We start from the raw sequence: 25,910 nt of genomic DNA, 5'->3' as shown, positions 1-25,910 counted from the left end.
AAATAATTTTTATATAATTTTATGATGACCAGGTTTATTTGTGGTTAATTTAGTATTTTTTAAAATATTCATTCTTTTAATTAATTAATTAATTCATTTATTTATTTAAATATGTATTCACGATTTATTGTTTATTATGATTTATTTTTATTACAAAATTGTTCATCATTTAATATTAAATTCACCATATAACACACACACACACACACACACACACACACACACACACACACACACACACACACACACACACACTTACATATATATTTATATATTTATAATTTATATATATCAAGAATTTTGATGGACAGTCCCAACAATTCAACGAAAAAAAGTCAAATTTGGGGAAAAAATGATAATTAATAATGATATATACATATATATATATATTATAATAAATAAAGTTGATGTATCTACATTATTATATGTTTTATTGAATTATTTAAAATTAATTTGAATTTTGATGGAAAATCTCAACAATTGATTGAAAAATGTCAGAATTTGGAAAATACTAATAATTCTGACAAAAAAGTCTCAATTTTAATAAAAAGTTCAGATTTTTGTGAAATATGAAGGATGGCAAAAAGATAAGAATTGCAGGATATTAACAAACCTCTCAATTCTATAACAATAATTCTCACAGCGCTGACTTTATTTAACATAATTATAAATTAGAACTCCAAAACTGGGGTGCAAACTCACAACTTTGAGGAAAAAAGTTGAATTCTGACATACAAACGTAGAAATTTGAGCATAAGATGCTGATATCTCTTAATTCAGGTTGATTTTTTCCAGAATTGTAGCTTTATTTTTCCATTTCTCTTACGCCAATAATAATAACCTAAAAAATACAGAAAAACTAATGGAATTGTGAGACAGAAAGGTGAACTAAACATATCTGAAGTTTATGTTTAAAAAGTTAATGTCTCGTTATTTATGTCAAGCAATTCTGATATTATACATGGCAATTCATTTTGCAGATTAATTGAAATGAATTCATTTAAAGATTTCAGCATGTAAATTGCAGCTGTTTATGTTATACATCAAATACAAAGTCACAATTGTGGAATTACAAAATAATGATAATTAATAATTATATATATTATAATCAATAAAGTTCATGTTTTGAATTAAAATGAATTCAGAATTTTGATGGAAAATCTCAACAATTCATAGAAAAATGTCAGAATTTGAGAAATACAAATAATTCTGACAAAAAAATCTCAATTTTAATATAAAGTTCAGATATTTGTGAAATATGAAAGATGGCAAAAAGGTAAGAATTGCAGGATAATAACAAAACTCTCAATTCAATAACAATAATTCTCACAATTCTGACTTAATTTATCATAAATGTAAGTCCAAAACTGAGCTGCAACCTCACAACTTTGAGGGGAAAGTCGAAATCTGACATACAAACTTAGAAATATGAAGAGACAATGCTGATATCTCTTAATTCAGGTTGATTTTCCTCAAAATTGTAGCTTTATTTTTCAATATTCTCACAATTATTATAATGGTTTATCTCTTACGCCAATAATTTGTAACTCCAATAAGTTAAAATTGTTATACAAATTCCCAATAAGGGAAATTAATAAGGGGAAAATAATACGAAATAAATAAGAATAAAATAATCTGAAATGCAGGATGTCAAGTCTTGCAAAAAAAGTGAGCAATAGCTTATTATTTATTCTTTATATATACAAAAAGCTTCCAAATAAGTGTGCATTATTGCCATTTATTGATCATTAAAAAAACTGACCTGCAGCATCATGCCCAGAAACGCCCAGAGCCGAAACATCTTAAGAGGAACACTCACTAAATACTGAACAGAACAACACCAAACCTCATCAGCTCTATTAAACACGGGAAAATGATCATAAAGTGTAATGTGGAAGTATAAGAGAGACGTCAAACCTCGTGGAAAAAAGCGGAGAGGAAGAAGACGGCGATCTGAGCTGCTAATTTGTTCGCTCCTCGCACCAACATGGGCTTATAAAAGTGTCTGAAAAACATCAGAGTCAGTCAAACGTTACGGTTATAGTCAGAATAACAGCGCTTAATGATGATGGTCTCACCGTAGGCACCATTTATGAACAGGAATGTTCCAGTTCGACCAGAAATAAGGAATCGTTTCAGAGTTCCTGCAAAATTAATAGGTTTTATTTATTAAACACAAAAGAAATGACAAAGATTTCGCTGCTGTCATGTGATGCATTCAAGCAGTCAGAGTCCATTAGCATGAATCGTGCACAAATTATTGATTTATTTATATTTAATGGCATTTAAATGTATGTTTAGTTGGAAATTATAATACCACAGTGACTTCAGAAGTAATGGCTTGTTCATAAGGATAATTATCAGCAAATGAATCATAAAATTCTGTTCATTTTAAGCCTGTTGTGTTTAAAATCTATATACTGTCTTCATATTTCAGGCCTGAACTGTTACTTTATTTAACAGAGATAACTTAATATGAATCTAAAGCGGGCAGCACGGTGGTGCAGTGGGTAGTGCTGTCGCCTCACAGCAAGAAGGTCGCTGGTTTGAGCCTTCGAATGGGTCAGTTGGCATTTCTGTGTGGAGTTTGCATGTTCTCCCTGCGTTTGCATGGGTTTCCTCTGGGTGCTCCGGTTTCCCCCACAGTCCTAACACATGTGGTACAGGGGGATTGGGTAGGCTAAATTGTCCGTTGAATAGGTGTGTGAGTGAGTGTGTATGTTTCCCAGTGATGGGTTGCAGCTGGAAGGGCATCCGCTGCGTAAAACATATGCTGGATAAGTTGGCGGTTCATTCCGCTGTGGTGACATAAAGGGATAATAAAGGGACTAAGCCGAAAAGAAATTGAGTGAATGAATCTAAAGTCATAATGTGTCAGATCAGCATTTTCTCAATATTAGAGTGAAATAATTGAATGATTTTTGAGAAATGTAATATTACCAGTTTATAAAGTGTATTTAAAAAATAAGGCATATCGGACATTTTTCCCATTTCGTTTAACTTGATGTACTGAAATAAAGAGTGCTGAAAATAGTAAACATTTTGAACAAAAATATATTTATATATATTTTTACCATGGTATTATTGCATATACCATGTTATTTTTTGTATTAATTTACGTCTTTTGTAATAATTCACAGACTTTTATTTCGCCATGATGAGGTACTCGGATTATTGAGTAGGGGGCGGGGTTTTATTTTTGAGCTCCGCCTCTCATCTTTCATATATAGCAAACTAACGATTGGAGGGGTGTGGCTAAGCATATTTTTCAGCCAATCAAAGCAAATGGGCAGATTTTAATTAAAGATTAAGGAAACAGATTTTTTTGTTCAGTAACTTTTTTTTTTATATATAATTATTTTTTAGAGGTTTTTCACCCTTTATTTTATAGAACAGTAGAGAGTATTGACAGGAAAGCATGGGGAGCAGAGAGAGAAGGATCGGCATAGGATCGTGAGGCGGGAATCGAACTCAGGTCGCCGTGAGCACCGGATTGCATGTGTCGACGCACTAACCACTATACCACTGGCACCAACTGGTCAGTAACTTTTATGGATTAATTGTTCACCTTAAGACTAACAATATGCGCTAGTAAAATACGCATTGTACATTTTTATTTCATGGGGTCTTTATGATCCCTGAAATTTCAAATTACACATGAATATACAAATTATTAATGCTACCAAGTCTTTTTATTCATTCAGAAAATGACAACTGGTCAGAAAAACAAAAGGTTTCATTCAAAGCGACTGAAAATCAGGGTTACTCCAACAAATATAGATTTCTTAACTCTTTAAACTAAATAGTTAACACTATTGCGTTTCTAAAAATGTAAACATTCATATAAAAAAAGAATCTCTGAGACTCACCACCAGTCGCGGTAAAACTCGCGGTCCCCGAACTGCATGATCTCCGCTACGAAGTTCATAGAGGAGTGGAAATACCAATAGAAAAAGATGAGCCAGATAAAGTGATTGGGCACCTGCAGAGGGACAGGGAAAAGGGGCGGGGCTTGTGCCATTAGACACTCAGAGGAGGAGGGGCCACAAACATGACATCACCAAAGCAACGGCAGCCTTCAGCATGCGAAACTCAAGCCGCTTTACACGGATCGGCCAATCGTGGCATTCTGCATAAATATTTTCATATTAGTCTCCGCCCACTTTTTGAGCAATATTGCCATTCATATTTCCCCATAGAGATTTAAAGTGCTATAAGTTTGGACCTAAAACAAGCAGATATGAGAAGAATCACATTATGAGCTATGATTTGAAGCATAGACTAAAAATTAGATAACTTAATATGCAAAACGGGTTTATTGATGAAAAGAACTACAATCCCATGGTGCATTGCCAATGACACAACCACAGTAAAGATTATGGAGAAAAAAGTTAAGTTGTTTGTATTGATTAAAGTAAACAATATATTTAAATTGCATTTTAAAATTTACATTTTAATCAATCAATCAATCAGTCAGTCTGTTAGTCAGTCAATCAATCGATCAATCAATCAATCAATCAGTCTGTTAGTCAGTAAGTCAATCAATCGATCAATCTCATTTGCAGTTTTATTTGATGTGCTTCATAAGAGTGGGCGGGGTTAAATGTCACAATTAGCGCACTTTGCTCACTGCAACTCTGATTGGTGGATAGTTCAGTGGAGCATCATGGGTAATGTAGTTTTCTGCATGAATTCTCCTATTAAGCCTGATTGTGTTTTAAAAAATAAGCTGAATTGATGTTAACAGATGGATTTAGCAAAAGCATTTACAACGAATTAGGAGTATTTGTTAAAAAACAATGTGCATGTAGAGAAAACTATACTAAATAATTAGGTTTTCATTCGTTGCACACTATAATATTTCTAAATGACATAATTTAGCTTTAATATTTGTGTGAGTATTTTTGTGTGTGATGTATTCAGCGGATTAGCATTTATGATCAGCCATAAACAAATGTTGACAACAGCCTGAATTTCACACAGGTGTCAGAGTCAAAGCAGCAACCATAAGCATAGCAACAGCACCTGCAAAAGCCCTAGCAACAGCCTCCATGACAACCGCAGCATCTCTTTGTGACACTTACAGCGAGTTTCAGCATCCGCTCCACCATTCTGGAGAAATCCATGTCCTGTTCAGAGACAAAAACATGACAAATATATGCAAAAGAAGCATTTCTGTATATTAAAACATCATAAAACGCTTACATTAATGCATTTGGCCTTGTTTTAATATTTTAGATGCAAAAACATCATTCAGGTTTATTTCCAGAACTTTTACTTTCTCTGCTCCTCAGCGGTGGAATGATCTTCATTTATTTATTGTACGCTTTTGCTCATTTTAGGTCAGTTTTTTTCTTAGATATTTTAATTATATTATAGCATCACACTATAAAGTATGAACCATAAAATATATTGAATAAAAATAAACAATAAAGATATGAATATATGAATCAAAAATGCACCAAACACACATAGAAACTCTTTTAGGTTGTCTTTTATATTTCCTTTAAAGTTTTTATGAACTGTTACACATGGAGTAAATGTATTATTATATAAATCATGTATTGTAAATAATGATCATTTTTAGCATTTGTAGCTTTATTCAGGGTTAAAACATTAAACTGAAATCATACCTGAAAGGGTTTCATAGAGTTCTGAATCGTCGGAACCATCCACTAACAAAGAGAAAAATAAAGTGTTATTAAAACATCATGTTTTATATATAGACAAATCATATTTTAAACTCAATTAGACTATTACAGCTCAAAACAAAAGTATTAGCCCGCCTGTGAAAATATTTCAGTGTTTTTACATTTTCCAAGTGCTGTTTAACAGAGAGAAGACATTTTTAATCATAATAGTTTTCATAACTGATTTCTTACAGGAAACATATATATATATATATATATATATATATATATATATATATATATATATAGTTAAAGTCAGAATTATTAAACCACCTGAATTATTAGCCCCCCTGTATATATTTTTCCCCAATTTCTGTTTAAAGGAGAACAGATTTCTTCAGCACATTTCTAATCATGATAGTTTTAATAACTCATCTCTAATAACTGATTTATTTTCTCTTTATCATGATGACAGTAAATAATATTAGACTAGATATTCTTCAAGACACTTCTATACAGCTTAAAGTCACATTTAAAGGCTTAACTATGTTAATTAGGTTAAATAGGCAGGTTAGGGTAATTAGGCAAGTTATTGTATAATGATGATTTGTTCTGAAGACAATCCAAAGCTAATCGCTTAAAGGGCTAATAATTTTGACCTTAAAATGGCTTTAAAACAATTAAAAACTGCTTTTATTCTAGCCGAAATAAAACAAATAAGACTTTCTCCAGAAGAAAAAATATTATCAGACATACTGTGAAAATTTCCTTGCTTTTTTAAACATCATTTGGGATATATTTAAAGAAAAAAAAATTCAAAGGGGGTTTAATAATTCTGATTTCAACTGCGTGTATATATATATATAAAACAGGAAATACTGTTACTCTGTTAATAAGTACTTGAAAAATATTTGAAACATAATACAAATTTCACAGGAAGACTAATAATGTTTTCTGCAACACAGGCTCATTGTGAAAATGTACTCCCGTATACATTTCTGGAGAGTTCGAGTTATGTAGCCAGAGGTACGTATGGCTGCATTTTATCTTTGAAACGAACGATATGGTGCGGTATGACACCGCCGACGACTTCTGTTTCTTTTCGCGCTAACAGCTGACGGCTTACCTACCAGTGCACGGCTTTTCCACTGTTACCAGTTTGCCCAGTGACTCACCGTGTTTGTCGGGGGAGATGCAGAGAGGAGTTGACCGCGATGACTGGGTTCTTCTGAAAACAGTATCGGTTTAGTTTAGGGAAGGAGGAGAGTGCGTCAGTCAATCGGTCAATCAGTCGACAGCGGCCTCTGGTGGATTTACATGAGAACAGCAGGTGCGACTGGCACGTACACAGCGGCCTCTGGTGGATTTCGCAAAAAACAAAAACTGCAAAAACAACGTAGCTCCTGGGGCGTATTTTGAAATCTCCAGAAATGTATATTGAGGTACATATCAATAATGAGCCTGGGTTAGTTTTCTTGCGTACCTGCTGTATTAATCCGACCATCAGCTGCATTAGAAACAGCTGCAGGAAACAAATACAAATGAAACTTTGTATGAAAATCAACAGAAAGCGCAAACATTAATCTCAGCTTTGTTCCTGCGGTCAGATTTCTCACCATCTCCAGCAGTCGCCGCAGCAGGAAACGTTTGCGTATCCGTGGAGAGCGTGGAAAATTCAGCTCGTAACACAGAGTCGGAGCAAAAGCAAAGTAATAAATGTCTGCAAAAAACAATGAAATAAATTAAATAATAATTAAACTAGTTATTAATGCTATTTTATACGAAGATAACATGTAAATATATAAAGGAGACCTATTATGCTGATGTGCCTAGAGTGTGTATGTGAAGTTTCAGCTCAAAATACCACACAAATAATGTTCTCTAACTCTCTGAAACTGACCTGTTTAGACTTTGATCCTAATCGTGTGGCATTTTGGTGACTGTCGCTTTAAATTCAAATAGATTGTGCTCTTTTCTGAAGAGGGCGGAGCTATGAATGCCTGTGTGTCAGCATAGTGGCAGATTCAAAAACAAGACTGACGTCCTATGCTAATGAGGGAGAGATGTTCACTAGCGGGCGGGGCTTTCCCCCTGATGACATCATACAAAGGGAGAATGTCAATCAAAGTGTTTCTGCAGACTGTTTTAATCAAGTCTGATTATAAACAATACAATTAATACATGTTTACCATTAGAAGCTGCTTATATTTACAAACTGCTGACACACATTTATATTTAAACCCCTTATAAAAGTGATTTTTGCACAATAGGTCCTCTTTAAAACATAGATATTTTACATATTATTACAATTTTATTTACAATTTCACAATGGCAATGTCTGACCTCTGTGTGTGAGGTTTCCCGGATATGTCACATGTGTGTATCCCGCTGTGCCGTTTGCTTTGTGCACGGACGGACCTGCAGGAGAAAGTGACACACAAAACATTCAGATATTATTCTGTGCTTAAATTGACTTATAAAATGTATATACTGATGGCACACTGAAAAAAAAAAACAATGATTTATTGAATTTACACAATGTTTTAAGGTAAGTGGTTGCAAACAATTGATATGGGCTGAATTTAAACAAACAAATTAGGTTAAACAATACTATATATTTATTTATTTGTTTAAATTCAGCCCATGTCAATTGTTTGCAACCACTTACCTTAAAACATTGTGCAAATTTAATGAACATTTTTTCAGTGTGCTGTTAAATCATCAAAAATATATATTATTCAAAAAAAAACAACAACAGCACAGCACTAATGACAGACTCTTCAAGATCATGCTAAATTGTGTTTTATCTGATCAACAACTTATATGTTTATGCAACAGTATTTGATGGTTAGTTTGAAGATTCATAAGCCCATAGATACTATAGATACTATAAATAAATAACCTATGATCTTTATTATTATTTAGTACACTGCAAAAATATATATTTAAAAAATATAGTTAAAAGAAATAAATAGCCCTCCTTTTTATTAAATTTTTTAAAAATATATATTTTCAAATAATGTTTAACGAAGCAAGGAATTTTATCTCAGTATTTTCTATTATATATATAGAATTGTTTTGGTGAAAGAAAAATTATTTTTTTTATTATTAATTATTTTATTTATGTTTTCTTTTAGTTTTAGTGGAATAAAAGCAGTTATTAATTTTTTTAAACAAATTTTCAGGTCAATATTATTATTTTTTATAAGCCTCCTTAAGAATTTTTAATTTAATTTAATTTAATTTAATTTAATTTATTTTTATTTTATTTTATTTTATTTTATTTTATTTTATTTTATTTTATTTTATTTTATTTTATTTTATTTTATTTTATTTTATTTTATTTTATTTTATTTTATTTCTTGGTTGAAATTGAAAGTGCCAGCCTGCAGTTAAAGTTGACAAATTAAGAATGAAACACCCAAATTACATGAAACTCCAGACACAATGACGTTAAGCGTATTATGTGCTATAACATGTAAAACGAGATCATGTAAGGAACATTCAGAAAGCAGCTCATGTAAAAACCTTAATCAGATTATGGTTTTATTCTGATTAAGGCAAATAATTCAAAGACTGATGACTGTGTTTGTGTTGCCGCTGTGAAAATCAGCGCGTGCATGTTCTGAAACTCCCCTTTTCATGCAAACCGTTCCCTCTGTTCATGACTCTTTAAGCTTGGTAAATATTTGAAAAGAAGGAAAATTTCACATCAGGGCTCGTACTGTACTTTTGACTTTAGCTGTATAAAAATGTCATATTTCTGCAGAGGCTGTGTTCTGAAACACTAGATTTGTTCAGCACATGAACATAGCAGACTCAAAATGTGGATTGTGGATGTGTGTGTAGATGTGTGTGGCATGATGTTGTTATACTCACAGGAGTGAGAGCGAGACAGGGTTCGAGCTTTGGCTTGTCTTTGTTCTCGGCACCATTTATTAACATCTGTGTATGAGTAAAGCTTGAGGAAGAGAACAGTGCAGATGCTCAGAGCCATCACACCACCCACTGAAACACACACACACACACACACACACACAGCAAAACATCACAATTTACACAAGACTTAGTGATAGAATACTATAGAATCAACACCACAGAGTAATTACTATAGATGTTGTGTTACCATAGCAACTACGGAATCACCATGACAGATTAGATACTATAGATGTTGTGTTACCATAGCAACTATGGAATCACCACAACAGATTAATTACTATAAATGTTGTGTTACCATAGCAACTACGGAATCACCACGACAGATTAATTACTATAGATGTTGTGTTACCATAGCAACTACGGAATCACCACGACAGATTAATTACTATAGATGTTGTGTTACCATAGCAACTACGGAATCACCACGACAGATTAATTACTATAGATGTTGTGTTACCATAGCAACTACGGAATCACCACGACAGATTAATTACTATAGATGTTGTGTTATCAAAGCAACTGTGGAATCACCATGACAGATTAATTCCTATGGCTGTTGTGTTACCATAGCAACTATAGAATCACCACAACAGATTAATTACTATAGTTGTTGTGTTACCATAGCAACAGTAGAATCACCACAACAGATTAATTACCATAGATGTTGTGTTACCATAGTAACTGTGGAATCATCACAACAGATTAATTACCATAGATGTTGTGTTACCATAGTAACTGTAGAATCACCACAACAGACTAATTACCATAGACGTGTTACCATAGTAACTGTAGAACCACCACAACAGATTAATTACAATAGACGTTGTGTTACCATAGTAACTGTAGAATTACCACAACAGATTAATTACCATAGATGTTGTGTTACCATAGTAACTTTAGAATCACCACAACAGATTAATTACTATAGTTGTTGTGTTACCATAGCAACTCTAGAATCACCACAAGAGATTGGCTGTCTGAAATCGCATGCTTCCCTACTATTTACCCATACACATACTTCCCTACTGTCTCAATTGAAAAATATTGTCCATAAAATTGTTGTAAAATAATAAAAAAATGTGCATTAAAAACATAATTTCCAAAACTCAAGTCATTTGGGGAGTTTTGAAATGAAAAATTGTGGATTTATGTAATCTTTAAATGAAAAGAGAAATAAAGAGATGTTAATATTTTCTAAAGATATCAGAATGATGGTAAATGAAGCGGTTGTGGGGTAGTGGAGACAGCTGTAGTGTTGTTTTCTGACTCAGTGAAAGTGCACTTTGGGTAAAGGTGTTATTTTCACCTGGTGTGACGGAGTTCAGGCTCAGCACCGTTCCTGCTGGCACAAACAACAGTGCAGACAGATTGATCCAGTGAAGGAAAGATCCTGTTCCCTCAGAGATGGTGCCCTGAAATGAGAGCAGACCACTACAAATGAAACAGCACTATTATTAATAAAATAAAATAAAATAAAATAAAATAAAATAAAATAAAATAAAATAAAATAAAATAAAATAAAATAAAATAAAATAAAATAAAATAAAATAAAATAAAATAAAATAAAATAAAATAAAATAAAATAAAATCTAAATTAAATTAAATTAAATTAAATTAAATTAAATTAAATTAAATTTAATTAAATTTAATTACATTTAATTAAATTTAAAAATAAATAAATAAATAAATAAATAAATAAATAAATAAATAAATAAATAATAATTATTATAAACTTGTCTAAAACATGGCACTTTATTGTTATTTTATGCAAAAAAAGCTCTAAATCATACATTATTATTTTAAAATGAAAGGAAATGGCATCAATAGTTTACACAATAAATAAATAAATATTATAATAATAATTATTAATCGTAAATGGAGAGACACTGAAACTTTAAAGTGGTCTCTTCATTTTAATTTTAAATCTAAACCTCGATATATGGATATTTTCCATTCTGAATTGTAAGTTAAATTATTATCTCAAGTTTTATTGTATTATTTTAGTACTTCAATTAAATATGATCTGCATATCAGACATGATTATGATTGATTTAGATGTTAAATGTGCTTAATTGTTATAAAAACGGAAACAAAAAAATATGTTTACATAACTTTTCGTGTTAATTCTGTTCATGAGATGTAATAATGTTCAGTAATAATGGTCATTCAGTAATATCTGCAATCTCACAATTCAATCCCAGCATGCAACTCACCACAGACAGCTTCCTCTCGGTGTACAGAGCTGCCATTATGAAGACGTTAGTAACTGGAACGCAAAATGTCGGACATGCATTATTGAACAGAGCATGTGCGGAATATGAACGTGTGTTTGTATGATTATCATTAGTGAGATGTTATGAATAATAATCACACCGATGATCAGGCACAGAGCCGGCCAGCTGCAGGGGTCCTTCACGAACAGAGAGATGATCTGGATGGGGTCCACCAGAACGCCATATCTGAAAGCACAATCATAAATCAGGAAAAACACATTCATAAATGACAGAAAACACTCAAGAACACTAGAGTCATCACATATGATCCATGTTTATTATAAATATCAGCCTGATTTCTGATGTTGCTAATGAGAATAAATGCGTTCATTGTTTGTGCCGTATTCTGCAACTCAAGGCACAATTATGTTTATCTTTTCAAAATAAATGTAATACTTTTATAATCTTCTATATATATGTTTAACACAAATTATAAAATCTAAAATTTATAAAAAATAATTAAACATTTATTTAAATATTAAAAGAAATATGTATGAAAAATGCCATGTAAAATTTACTGAAGAAATTATATAAAAAGGTATAATAAATAAAACATTTTAATAAACAATTAATAAATAAAAAGAGATTCTTTTAGAAATAAATGTTATATTATATATTTTAAAAATATTTAATAAATATAAAAAATTTGTTTAAAATTGTTATAATTTGCTTTATATTTTTAACACAAATTATAAAATATAAAATTTATTACAAATATTATTATTAAATAAATATTTTTATAAATATTAGATATTTGTACAAATATAAAGTATACAATTTATTGAAATATATATTTTTTTCAATAAATTTCATATTTTATATTTGTATAAATATTTAACATTTATAAAAATAAATGTAATATTTTATAATCCTATATATATATATATATATATATATATATATATATATATATATATATATATATATATATATATATATATATATATATATAGTAACACAAATTATAAAAATATCAAAAATAAATAAATAAAAAATATCTAAATAAATAAAGTTATGAAAAATATTTAAAAAAATAATGATCAAAATTTATTTAAAATAAATAAACATTTATTTAAATATTTAACAAATATGTACAAATATTTCATATAAAATTTATTGAAAAAAATGTAAAAATGTAAAATAAACAAAATAACTTTCAATTAAATACATTTCAATAAATGTCATATTATAAATCCATAAAAAAAAAAAAAATATATATATATATATATATATATTTAAACACAGGTAATAAAAATATAAGATGTATTAAAATATTCATTTAATTAATTAAATAAATAAATATTTATAAATATATAATGTAATTTTTTTAATATATATTAATGACGATGCTGCAGGAGTCAAGAGAGTTTGAGCATCAGTGTGTGTTGATCATTATATTCTTAGGATAAAAGTGTGTGTTAATGAGAGAAGCAGCTCTGATCCACTGCAGCGCCGTCATTATCAGCTTCTGCTCCATCAGTACACACACATTACTGATGCACTGAGCAGGAGAACCACAGCAACACACACACACACACAAAGCTCCTGTTGATCAGATACTGACTTTATAAGGTTCTCCAGCACCAGCCGCGCGTTTGACAAAACCTGCAAACACAGACAAACAAAACACTTTAGTTAAAACACTCTTTCATCCATATGTTCAAAAATAACACATATATTTATAAATAATCAATAATATTACTACTACATATTATTATGTAATAATGTATTGCTATTATAATAATATACAGTATAATATGAAATATGTATATGTTTAAAAATAATATAAAAACAGCATATCAACAAAACACACATGCTCTTTTTCTATTTTAAAATTAATTATATAAAATAAATGTTAAAACTGTATTATAGTCATATATGTAATAACTTTGTAAATGCATGTTCAGCATATACACCACCTAAGTGATGTATGTAAGTATATGTAATATATATATATATATATATAAAATACCAACATATTATTATTATATTACAAAACCAAATACTAATTTAATCCAGATTTGTATTACAATTCAAATAAATATCAGAAAAAAAGTATATTAATAAAATAAGGACAAATTCCAGGTGTTAATACAAACTCTATTATTATCTCAGAGACACTATAACGCCCACAGCACTCCTCTGCAGTGATTGTGTGTCTGTGATAAAGGTGTTTTTATTATTGTGTCTCTACTGGAGCTCAAAGTCTACAGCAGAACCATATAAACATGCTGAGATACAGAGTGATGATAAACACAGCTGACCTTTGACCTGGAGACACACACACAGTTAAGCTAAAGCATGAACCCAGATTAAATCATTCTCTGAACACACAAATAAACACCTGAAGGATTTTTTTTTTGTATGATTAAATATTTTAGATTATATCTAAATATGCAAATCAGTCATTCGTTCAATGAATATGTGCTAATTTGCATAGCATTTGCATTCAGAATTCTGGTTTACTTTATTGAGACAGGTCAAAGGATTTTACAGAGGGCCTTCTGTGAATCTTTTAATTGCTTCATATTTCGGGAAATTCTGTGAACAATTTCACATTTCTTTTGAAGAAATTATTGTCACACTTTACAATAAGGTTCATTAGTTAATGTTAATTAATGCATTTACTAACATGAACAAACAATGAACAACATTTACTACAGGATTTGTTCATGTTAGTTAATGAAAATACAGTTGTTCATTGTTAGTTCATGTTAACTCACGGTCGGTGCATTAACTAATGTTAACAAGCATGGACGTGGATGTTAATAATGCATTAGTATATGTTCAATTATGATTAATAAATGCTGTACATGTATTGTTCATAATTAGTTCATGTTAATAAATGCATTAACTAATGAATCTTATTATAAAGTGTTACAGAAATTATTATCATTATTACTGCACACGACTATAGGGTGATAGATGAGTGATAGTTATGACCAGACTCCCCCACTTAATTGATTATAATACATATTTCTTTGTATTACAAGTTTTCTAGATTATATTTAAATATGCAAATAAGGTATTCTTTCAATAAATATGTGCTAATTTGCATTTAGGTTTAAGCAGAGGCGTCGCTAGACCCAATACACATCCCCAGTGCCCCAGTAAATGCTTTGAGATATCAATTACTTCATATGCAAGTGCATTTATTAAGAGTGGTAATTCCGAAATGAAGACGTTACTCTTTATATTCAACTGAATCAACGCTGGTGAAAGCAATGTAGTTTAATCAAAAAGCAAACTGACGCATCTGTGCATGTGCGCAGAAAAAACAAACCCGCGCGCCTCACACACCCCTCCTGCTAGACGCGCTGCTCTTCTCCCGGTGCGAGTCCCGATTGTTAAAACGCATGCCGAAAAAACACCCGCTGCTCACGCGCCGCTCATGCGTTGCAAAACCGGCATTGACAGTCTTTTATGCGGAGGTGTCGGCACGCAGTCGACAAAACTAAAGTTTAAATAAATTGATGGTGATCTTTACTATGCATGCTTTCTCATAGATTTTTTTTGTATGAAGCAACGAGTGACGAGTCAGGGAGGTAAAACCTAAAGCTAATTCTAAGTCTAATTCTAAAACAACAGATAATTCTATAAAACTTCATTTTTTTGTATTTAATAGAATTGTCTATATAATATCATTCAAATGAATTTAATATTTATGCAAAACAATTTTTAAATGACTATTTTCCAGTTACATTCAGGATTAATTATTTAGAATAATAATTGTATAATAACAATAATACTTTATTTATTTATAATAAATATTTTAGTGCATATATATATATATATTTATTATTATTTATACTATTATTTTATTATTTTTATTTTTTTGAGGGGGGACGTGCCCCAGTAGAGCTTTATATCTAGCAACGCCCCTGGGTTTAAGTATCGTGACATTAGAGTCGAAGGTTTTTACAGAAGAGATTTTGTAAATCTTTTTTTTAAATCTCTCCATATTTCGGGAATTACTAACAATAAACTTTGGGTAGCACAATCGCCTCACAGCAAGAAGGTCGCTGGTTCGAGCCTTGACTGGGTCTGTTGGTGTTTCTGTGTGGAGTTTGCATGTTCTCACTCACTGTGTTGGTGTGGGTTTCCTCCGGGTGCTCCGGTTTCCCCCACAAGTCCAAAGACACACAGGTGAATTGGGTAAGCTAAATTGTCCGTACTGTATGTGTGTGAGTGAGTGTGTGTGAGTGTTTCCCAGTGTTGGATTGCAGCTGGAAGGGACATAAAACAGATGCTGGATAAGTTGGCGGTTCATTCTGCTGTGGTGACCCCAGATTAAAAAAGGGACTGAGCCGGAAAGAAAATGAATGAATGAATTCCAGCAAAATTCTAGGTTTAATATGAAGGGATGGTTATGAGCAGATTCCCCCAGTTGATTGATTATAATACATATTGTTTTGTATTTGTATTAAGTTTTCTAGATGATATTTAAATATGCAAATGAGGCACTGTTGCATTAAATATGAGCTCATTTGCATTCAGGTTCAAAGTTCTGGTTTAAATGATCTGTTTTTACATATTACAGTCTTTGATTTTATTTAATTTCATAATTCAGAAAATACTGTCAATTTTCTGAATTTATTTTGTAGAATAAAAATGTTTATTATGATCAGACAACTTAAGTCTGAGCAAATCCCTCTGTAAACCCTTCAGAATACAAATATCAGCAAAAATATTACTATTATTGTATGTAAAAAGCTGCCGAGGTGGACATTTATATTTAATTGATTAATTGATTAATTTGAAGGGCACCTATTATGCAGAAATCCTATTTACAAGGGGTTGAAACACAGTTTTGCGGCAGCAGTGTGTGAATATATCCAGCTTCTAATGCTAAACATGTATTAATTGTATTGTTTATAATCAGACTTGATCAAAACAGTCTGCAGAAACACTTTGATTGACATTCTCCCTTTGTATGATGTCATCAGAGAGGGAAAGCCCCGCCCACTAGTGAATATCTCTCCCTTATTAGCATAGGACATTAGTCTTGTTTCTGAATCTGCCACTATGCTGACACACAAGTATTCATAGCTCCGCCCTCTTCTGAAAAAGAGCACAGTCTCATTTGCATTTAAAGCGACAGTCACCAAAACACCATACAATTAGGATCAAAGCCTAAAAGGGTCAGTTTCAGAGAGTTAGAGAACATTATCTGTGAGGTATTTTGAGCTGAAACGTCACACACACACTCTCTAGGGACATCAGAGACTTACATCTAGAGTAAAATGGGCATAATAGCACCCTTTTCAACCCAAGTACTGCACTTGACTCGATTTAAGTTGAGTCAACTTAAAAACCTCTGCAGCCTTTCTGTTTTCTCTGTAGTTTCTGATTTGTATGTTTCATATTTTCTCCGGCTGAAATCAGTCAATAAACAGCCGCTTTTCTGCTTGACTTTTATATAATTCTCATTAATAGTTTCAAAGCACTTTCGGACACTCGGTGGGAATACGGTCAGAGAACGCGAGGTACTGTAAAAGCCAAATCCTCAGAGAGCGAGGATACAGAAAGCGGATTAATGCTGATTTCTCATTTGCTTTCCAGGCTTTGAAGACGCGGCTGGTTTTCTCTCAGGCTGAAATACATGTTTATTTTTAGAGGACGCATGACATTTCTAAAGCAAATCCCTGCCAGTGTTTGACTGTTGATTATTTCTGCTGAAGGACAGTTTGTGTTCTGACTGACACTTCATCAACTCATCACTGCGGATGACCGTCCTCAGTTTATTAACACTGTATTTATAGAGACGCAGATGATGTTAGTGGGTCAAAGTTCACTCCAGGACACACTCCAGTTTGCTTGAGGACAAAGATCAATCACACACTTCATAAACTATAGTTGGTTTTATACAGTTTGTAGCTGCTGCTTTGGGATGTTGTAATGGTCGGTGTTAATATTGTTAATTAAAAGGATTATAAACGGCTTTGGAGAAAAGTTTAAGCCGAACTGCTAAAGTCTTACTAAAAGTGTTACAAAATTGCTTATAAGAAATTTTTAAAAAGCTGACATGAAATATTAAAATGACAAAGACATACAAAATAAAATAAAATAAAATAAAATAAAATAAAATAAAATAAAATAAAATAAAATAAAATAAAATAAAATAAAATAAAATAAAATAAAATAAAATAAAAAATAAATAAAATAAAAAATGAATAAAATAAAGTAAAATAAAATAAAATAAAATAAAGTAAAATAAAATAAAATAAAATAAAATAAAATAAAATAAAATAAAATAAAATAAAAAATAAAATAAAAAATGAATAAAATAAAATAAAATAAAATAAAATAAAATAAAATAAAATAAAATTACATTACATTACATTAAATTAAATTAAATTAAAAAAATAAATATAAAATAAAATAAAATAAAATAAAATAAAATAAAATAAAATTTAATTAAATTACATTACATTACATTACATTAAATTAAATAAAAAAATATAATAAAAAATAAATAAAATAAAATAAAATAAAATAAAATAAAAAAATAATAATCAAAATAAACAAAATTAAAAAATTAAAAAATTAAATTAAAAAAAATAAAATAAAATAAATAAATAAATATAAATTAAATTAAGAAAAAATAAAAAATTAATAAAATAAATAAATAAAATAAAATAAAATAAAATAAAATAAAATAAAATTAAATTAAATTAAATTAAATTAAATTAAATTAGATGTAGCTGCTGCTTTGCCCTGTGTGGAGTTTGCATGTTCTCCCCGTGTTGGCGTGAGTTTCCTCCGGGTAGTGTATATGTGTGAATGCAAGAGTGTATGGGAGTTTCCAAGTCATGGGTTGCAGCTGGAAGGGCATCCGCTGCATAAAACATATGCTGGATTTGATTTAATTTAATTTAATTTAATTTAATTTAATTTAATTTAATTTAATTTAATTTAATTTAATTTAATTTAATTTAATTTAATTTAATTTAATTTAAATAATTATATGTAGCTGCTGCTTAGCCCTGCTCTGTTATGATATAATGGTTGGTATATAACGGTTAGTATTTTTATTGTTAAATAAGATAAGATAAAATAAGATAAGATAAGATAAGATAACAGTGGCGCAGTAGGTAGGGCTGTCGCCTCACAGCAAGAAGGTTGCTGGTTCGAGCCTCGGCTGGGTCAGTTGGTGTTTCTGTGTGGAGTTTGCATGTTCTCCCTGCGTTCGTGTGGGTTTCCTCCGGGTGCTCTGGTTTCCCCCACAGTCCAAAGACATGCAGTGCAGGTGAATTGGAAAGGCTAAATTGTCCGTAGTGTATGAGTGTGAGTGATGTTTCCCAGAGATGGGTTGCGGCTGGAAGATTCATTCCGCTGTGGCGACCCCGGATTAATGAAGGGACTAAGCCAAAAAGAAACTTAATGAATAAATTAAATTAAATTATTATAATATATATTAAATTTTAAGCACTAAATTATCTAAAACCATGTAAAATGTCTGGCAAAAAAGTCTTTATAACCGAAACAATAACAATAAAAGTGAACAACTGACAAACGTACTGAAATGACTGCAACCGAAACAAAAACAAACAAAACAATATTGAAAAAAATGACAAAAGCACCCAAAAACTTCACCATTTCAATGAATATACTAAATCTAACAATTGCAAGCCAAATTAAAATATCGAAAAGAAACATAATATTATGAAAATTAATATTATATAAACTCTTTATTATATGTATTATATGAACTCTGTGCTCTCTCTGACGCTCAACATGAGACCAATGCATTAAAAGCCCAAACACTAGAAAATGACGCCCTGCTGATTCACTGCAGAGTCAAACAAACAGACAGACAGACAGACAAACAGACAGACAGACAGACAGACAGACAGACAGACAGAGAGAGAGAGAAAGATAGAACAAAACTAGTCAGAGATACCATCTGACTGAATGTGAAGTTGTGTATTGTGTTTTATTTTCTTATATTTTAACAATAAGGTATCATTTTTCTTTCATTATCTTTTTAACCCTCATATTAGTCTTATTATATGCCGTATTCACTCAGTTTTAATGCAGGATATAAGGTGGAATAATTTTCACAGTGTAATTAACGCTCACTACTCAAGAGTACATATTTACAACATTTACTTTTAGTCTACTTGCACTACATTTTTGGCAAGTGATGGTACTTTAATTAATTTATGTTAGATGTTTCAATCCTCCACTGGCACTACAGCTTTCCTTCTAGGCTTCAGAAGCTCATCTGAGGACAAACAGGTGGAGAGACTCGAGCAGACGGAAATAAACCTGAAGGACAGCAGTGTGTCAGTGTTTATGATGTTCAGGTATAACGCGCACACACACGCACACACACACACACACGCACACACACGCACACACACACACACACACACACACACACACACACACACGCTCACACACACACACACAGACAGAGGATCTAAATATAGACTGATCTCACAATACACCGAGTCCAGGCCAAAACTGCACTCACAGCCATTCTGCAAACTAGGTGAGGGTGATGAAAAATATTCAGTACACATGTCTCTGATAACAATAATTAAACAATATTTTTCAGATTGTGTTTTTGTGCTGTTTTAGGACTGTCATGGGTAAATAAACATGACACTGAAACCGCCAATAGGTGGCGACAAGTGCCTGTGTTAATGAGTCGATTCGTTCGTTCAAATGAATCGTTCAAAATGAATGATTCCTTTAGAAAAAGCAAGTGAATTGAAAAGGGATTAGGGAATCCAAAAAGAATCTATTCCTCATTTTCCTCAGAATATCTGCGGAGGTTTGTTTGCACCGGGGCACAATTATTTAGTCCGAATTATAATTAATTAGATCTGAAGAATATATTTTAATATCAGTAAATAAAGATTTTATTGAAAAACAGCTAATAAAACTAGCATTTTTTAGGGAAATGTTATATCGTAAGACATGTTGTTATCGTAATGCTTAACAACAATATTGCGCATATTTTTGCAGCAGTATTTTATTATATTAAAAAAACATTATTCACTCATTCATTCATTTTCTTTTCGGCTTAGTCCATTTATTAATCGGGGGTCGCCACAGCGGAATGAACCGCCAACTTATCCAGCAAGTTTTACGCAGTGGATGCCCTTCCAGCTGCAACCCATCACTGGGAAACACCCATACACTCTCATTAACACTCATACACTATGGAAAATTTTGCTTACCCAATTCACACAGAAATGCCAACTGACTCAGTCGAGGCTCGAACCAACGACCTTCTTGCTGTGAGGCGATCATGCTATTCACTGCGCCACGGTGACACCCAAAAGTAACATTTTTTTAATCTGTGATGGACATTTATTAGCTTATGAATAAAGTGATGGACATTTATTAGCTTAAGTTGCTTCCCTATTATTGTTAACGCTAAAAATAAAGAGTCCATTAAACGCTGTGTTCGCATATGTGTTCGCTTTGACTCCAGAAGACATGGGATGAAAAGCATAAGTTGCATGGACTACATTTATGGAAATATTCATTTGCATATGCACTCACCAGCATGACCACACACCAGTTGAGGATTCCCCTGTAGTTGCTGAAGCCACTGGCCGAGCTGAGCAGAGACTCCTGCAGCTTGTGGCAGCTGGCGAGACACAAAGATCAGTCAAACACAAAAAATCCTATAGTAATTTATAGTAAATGGTGTTTTTTAAACCATCCTTTAGTAAAGTAACTGAATTAATCTGTTGTGATGATTCTACAGTTGCTATGGTAACAGAACAACTATAGTAAAGTAAATGAATTTTTCTGTTGTGGTGATTCTATAGTTGCTATGGCAACACAACAACTATAGTGAAGTATTTGAATTAATCTGTTGGGATGATTCTATAGTTGCTATGGCAACACAACAACTATAGTAAAGTAACTGAATTTATCTTTTGTGGTGATTCTATAGTTGCTATGGTAACACAACAACTAGTAAAGTATTTAAAATAATTTGTTGTGGTGATTCTATCATTGCTATGGTAACACAACAACTATAGTAAAGTATTTGAATTAATCTGTTGTGGTAATTCTATAGTTGCTATGGCAATACAACAACTATAGTAATGTAACTGAATTAATCGGTTGTGGTGATTCTATCATTGTTATGGTAACAGAACAACTTTAGTAACAAATTTTAGTTAATCTGTTGTGGTGAATCTACAGTTGCTATGGTAGCAGAACAACTATAGTAAAGTATTTGAATTAATATGTTGTGGTGATTCTATAGTTGCTATGGCAACACAACAACTAGTAAAGTATTTAAAATAATTTGTTGTGGTGATTCTATGATTGCTATGGTAACACAACAACTATAGTACAGTAACTTAATCGGTTGTGGTGAATCTATCATTGCTATGGTAACACAACAACTACAGTAAAGTTACTGAATTAATCTGTTGTGGTGATTCTATAGTTGCTATGGTAACACACAACTATAGTAAAGTAACTGAATTAATCTGTTGTCGTGATTCTATAGTTGCTATGGTAACACAACAACTATAGTAAAGGATTTGAATTAATCTGTTGTGGTAATTCTATAGTTGCTATGGCAATACAACAACTATAGTAATGTAACAAAATTAATCAGTTGTGGTGATTCTATCATTGTTATGGTAACAGAACAACTATAGTAAAGTAAATGAATCAATCTGTTGTGGTGATTCTTGATATGGCAACACAACAACTAGTAAAGTATTTTAATTAATTTGTTGTGGAGATTCTATAGCTGCCATGCCAACACAACAACTACAGTAAAATAACTGAATTAATCTGTTGTCGTGATTCTATAGTTGCTATGGCAACACAACAACTTTGGTAACAAATTTTAGTTAATCTGTTGTGGTGAATCTACAGTTGCTATGGTAACACAACAACTATAGTAAAGTAACTGAATCAATCTGTTGTGGTGATTCTATAGTCGCCACGGTAACACAACAACTATAGCAATATAATAAAATGGCCAAATACTTTAGCTTTCCACACCTACTATAATACATCACAGTTTACTGTGTTTACGTTATACAACAGTATTTTTTTACAGGTGATCTAATAGTTACTACAACAGTATGTTGGAGCATTAATTAACCAAGACTTGTAAACAGGCAACTATAATATATACAGTATAATACAATTAAAACTATGGTTCCAAATCACTGTTGTATTTTGTCATAACTGCTAATAATGGCCTCAATCTAAAGCCTAACATATCAATCAAGAGTAATTTTCTTTAAAGAGAAAGCATTTTGAGAAAAGATGCAGCATTCCAGTTCATTAACACTTGATTTGAATGTTGCAATCTTGATGCAATGGCATTCACAAGTGAGTTTCTAAAACTCAAGCAGATGTTGAAATGGGTGATGAAATGAGTTTGAGCAACGGTACGTGTCTTCAGAAAGAGAGCTGAAGGAGTGGCTGATAACACGGTTATTACAGACTGATTCTGATCTTATCATTAATCAGTGATTTCTGACAGCAGCTCATTATGAGGAGAGGCTCGACCTTCACACCTTCACCTCAAGAGATCTGCTTTTCTGTTCTGCAACTCAAATCTGGAGCATCTAGGGTAAAAGTCAACATCAAATCTACTCTTTGATGCACTACATGCGTCTAAAGTAACCCGACTGACTTTGTTTGTTCTGTATCTTTGCGATAAATTAAAGGGATAGTTCACGCAAAATTTAAAATGACCTAATATATTCTCACTCATGTGATTTAGATCATTTGAAGAATGTGGCTACCCTCATAATGCACAACATGGGTCTAAAATGACCCCATAATCATTTCCTATGTTATTTCTTTCTATTACTTTATTTAAATTAGACAATTCCGGAACATTGCTGATTCTATTATAAATAGCTTATTATTATTATTATTATTATTATTATTATTATTATTATTATTATTATTATGTTAAGATCATGTGTCTTCATAACCTTGAATCAAAATAATGACCCTTCCTCCTTTAACATCTCTGCTCTTCTCTGATGAGAGCAGGCTCAACCTGTCAATCAAATCATAACTAATGGCAAATCATCAATTCCACACAGACACACACAAGCCCTGCCTTACATTTGTTCTCATTGGAGAAGCTGTTTCAAACATTAATTATTTAGTTTCACGTCGACTTTAAGCTTGTGTTCTACTATAGATATAGCAATATACATTGCTTTATTTTAAAAATCCTGCTACTCATATTACAGTATTTATCATGCATGCTGTTTACTATGCACATTTATAGGTACACCAAGATGACCGACCACATTATATTACACCAAATTACCATATTCAGTCAAAATAGTATGTGCATTATATACATATATTACACAATAATGCTTAGTTCATTTAGATTTTTGTAAATGTAATTCTGAGTAGAAATATACTGCATGTTTAAATTGCGTTATGTTACAACTAGAGAATAGGCATATAAATAAATAAATAAACAAACAAACAAACAAATAAATAAATAAATTAATTCATTCATTAAAAAAATTATTTATTCAGCTATCAGCTCGCATGAAAAAAAGACTATTGTAATTTATAGTACTAATTACTACAGTGTTTTTGAACTATACTATAGTAAAGAACTTGAATTAATTTAATTTAATGGTAACACAACAACCACAATAAAATAAACAAATGACTCAATACTGTAGTTTTCTACAACATATATCACATTACAGTTTACTGTAGTCAAAAACTAAAGTATACTACTTATTACAGTAGGCTGGAGTATTCATTTATAAAGAGATAATGTGTACAGTCTAGCCTAATACACTTTACTATGGTTAAAAACACTAGTATTTATTACAAACCACTATAGTATTTTTTTTTACGTGGGATTAATTTAAAATAGATTCAAAATGAATGTAATAATTAAAAATATCTAAACAGCAAAACAGAATTAAACTATAATATAATATAATATAATATAATATAATATAATATAATATAATATAATATAATAAACAACTTTTCTGTCTACATTTTTGCATTTATGCATGTCTTTCAACCCAAATGCACTTTGAAATTTATGACATTCAGACATTTTAAATTGTGAATAAGCTGTAAATAATTAACGCTTTATATAAATCCTAATATGAATGCACAGGCCTTCAGCTATATTCATAGGTCGATTCATATATATAACAGCATGTGTCTTATATGGTACAAGCATCTCTGTCGCTATCTATAGATTGGCAGATATGTGTTGCACATATTAAAAGGACTTGATAAAGACACTGACTGTACCTGAATGTGTCGTCTCCAGCATCATGGTTCTTCTGTCGGCCGGCTGCATTCTCGTGTTTCTGCGGCTCTTTCTCCTTCACCTGCCCACTCAGCGTCTCTGCTGCGCCGCCGCGTTTGGCTTGAGTCACCGCCGCCTCTCCGGAGATCGTAGTCCTCCGCCGGTGCTTCGCCGAGCCCTTCTCGTTTCTGTCGCCCATGTTTGCGATTATAATGACACAAACGGACACATGTTTTCTCTCATGCTGTTCCCATTTCGCCGGTATTTGCTATCATGGAAAAGGACGCGGCGCTTCAAGCCCTCCGCGCTGCGCAGACGTTGCGCAATGACACCCTGATGCACCATGACACAATTTACTCAATCATAAAAATCACTGATTGCACTGTGTTTACAGCCACATACAGTATTTGTCAGTAGTTACAGTATTATGAATATCGTAAAACGCAAAACATTCGCTCCCATGCGACAATAATGTACTGTATGATCCACTTGTGACTCTATACTAAAGGGATACTATGGTAAAGTACTTTATTTAAGAATTCAATTTATTACTCTCATTAGAATTAATCTGTTGTGTTAATATAGTTAGTATGGTGACATGACAACAACCACAATAATATAAACAAATGACCAATGTTGTAGTTTCCATATAACCTATAGCTACACTACAGTTTACTGTAGTAAAACTGAAGTATACTGTTGTTGTGAATAATATATCATATACAGTAGTAAAAAAAAATGATGTCTGCAAAATTATTGCAATTTATATTTGCAATTTAAATGGTTAAATTAAAAAAAACAAATTAAATTTAG

At 31.5% G+C, this 25,910-nt stretch overlaps 1 protein-coding gene across 1 annotated transcript in view; it reads right to left on the bottom strand.

The window, feature by feature from the left end:
* The window catches only part of dgat1a (diacylglycerol O-acyltransferase 1a), a 28,581-nt gene extending 3,151 nt beyond the window's left edge, over positions 1–25,430 (bottom strand). Inside the window, exons 1-16 of the mRNA XM_056480152.1 lie at positions 25,100–25,430; positions 21,362–21,449; positions 13,407–13,447; positions 11,943–12,028; positions 11,783–11,835; positions 10,876–10,981; positions 9,510–9,638; positions 7,974–8,048; positions 7,247–7,350; positions 7,114–7,152; positions 5,634–5,675; positions 5,085–5,129; positions 3,870–3,982; positions 2,079–2,144; positions 1,918–2,005; positions 1,763–1,825 (exon numbers count right to left, since the gene is read on the bottom strand). Of these exons, the coding sequence (XP_056336127.1) occupies positions 1,763–1,825; positions 1,918–2,005; positions 2,079–2,144; positions 3,870–3,982; positions 5,085–5,129; positions 5,634–5,675; positions 7,114–7,152; positions 7,247–7,350; positions 7,974–8,048; positions 9,510–9,638; positions 10,876–10,981; positions 11,783–11,835; positions 11,943–12,028; positions 13,407–13,447; positions 21,362–21,449; positions 25,100–25,296 (1,335 nt within the window). The 5' untranslated portion in view covers positions 25,297–25,430. The remainder of the gene's footprint in view (positions 1–1,762; positions 1,826–1,917; positions 2,006–2,078; positions 2,145–3,869; positions 3,983–5,084; positions 5,130–5,633; positions 5,676–7,113; positions 7,153–7,246; positions 7,351–7,973; positions 8,049–9,509; positions 9,639–10,875; positions 10,982–11,782; positions 11,836–11,942; positions 12,029–13,406; positions 13,448–21,361; positions 21,450–25,099) is intronic.
* Positions 25,431–25,910: the final 480 nt, after the last annotated feature.

The sequence above is a fragment of the Danio aesculapii genome, chromosome 19 (genome assembly GCF_903798145.1).
Source record: "Danio aesculapii chromosome 19, fDanAes4.1, whole genome shotgun sequence".
NCBI classification, from domain to species: domain Eukaryota; kingdom Metazoa; phylum Chordata; class Actinopteri; order Cypriniformes; family Danionidae; genus Danio; species Danio aesculapii.
Note: the sequence above shows the minus strand (reverse complement) of the source record. Positions and strands in the feature narration are given on the sequence as shown.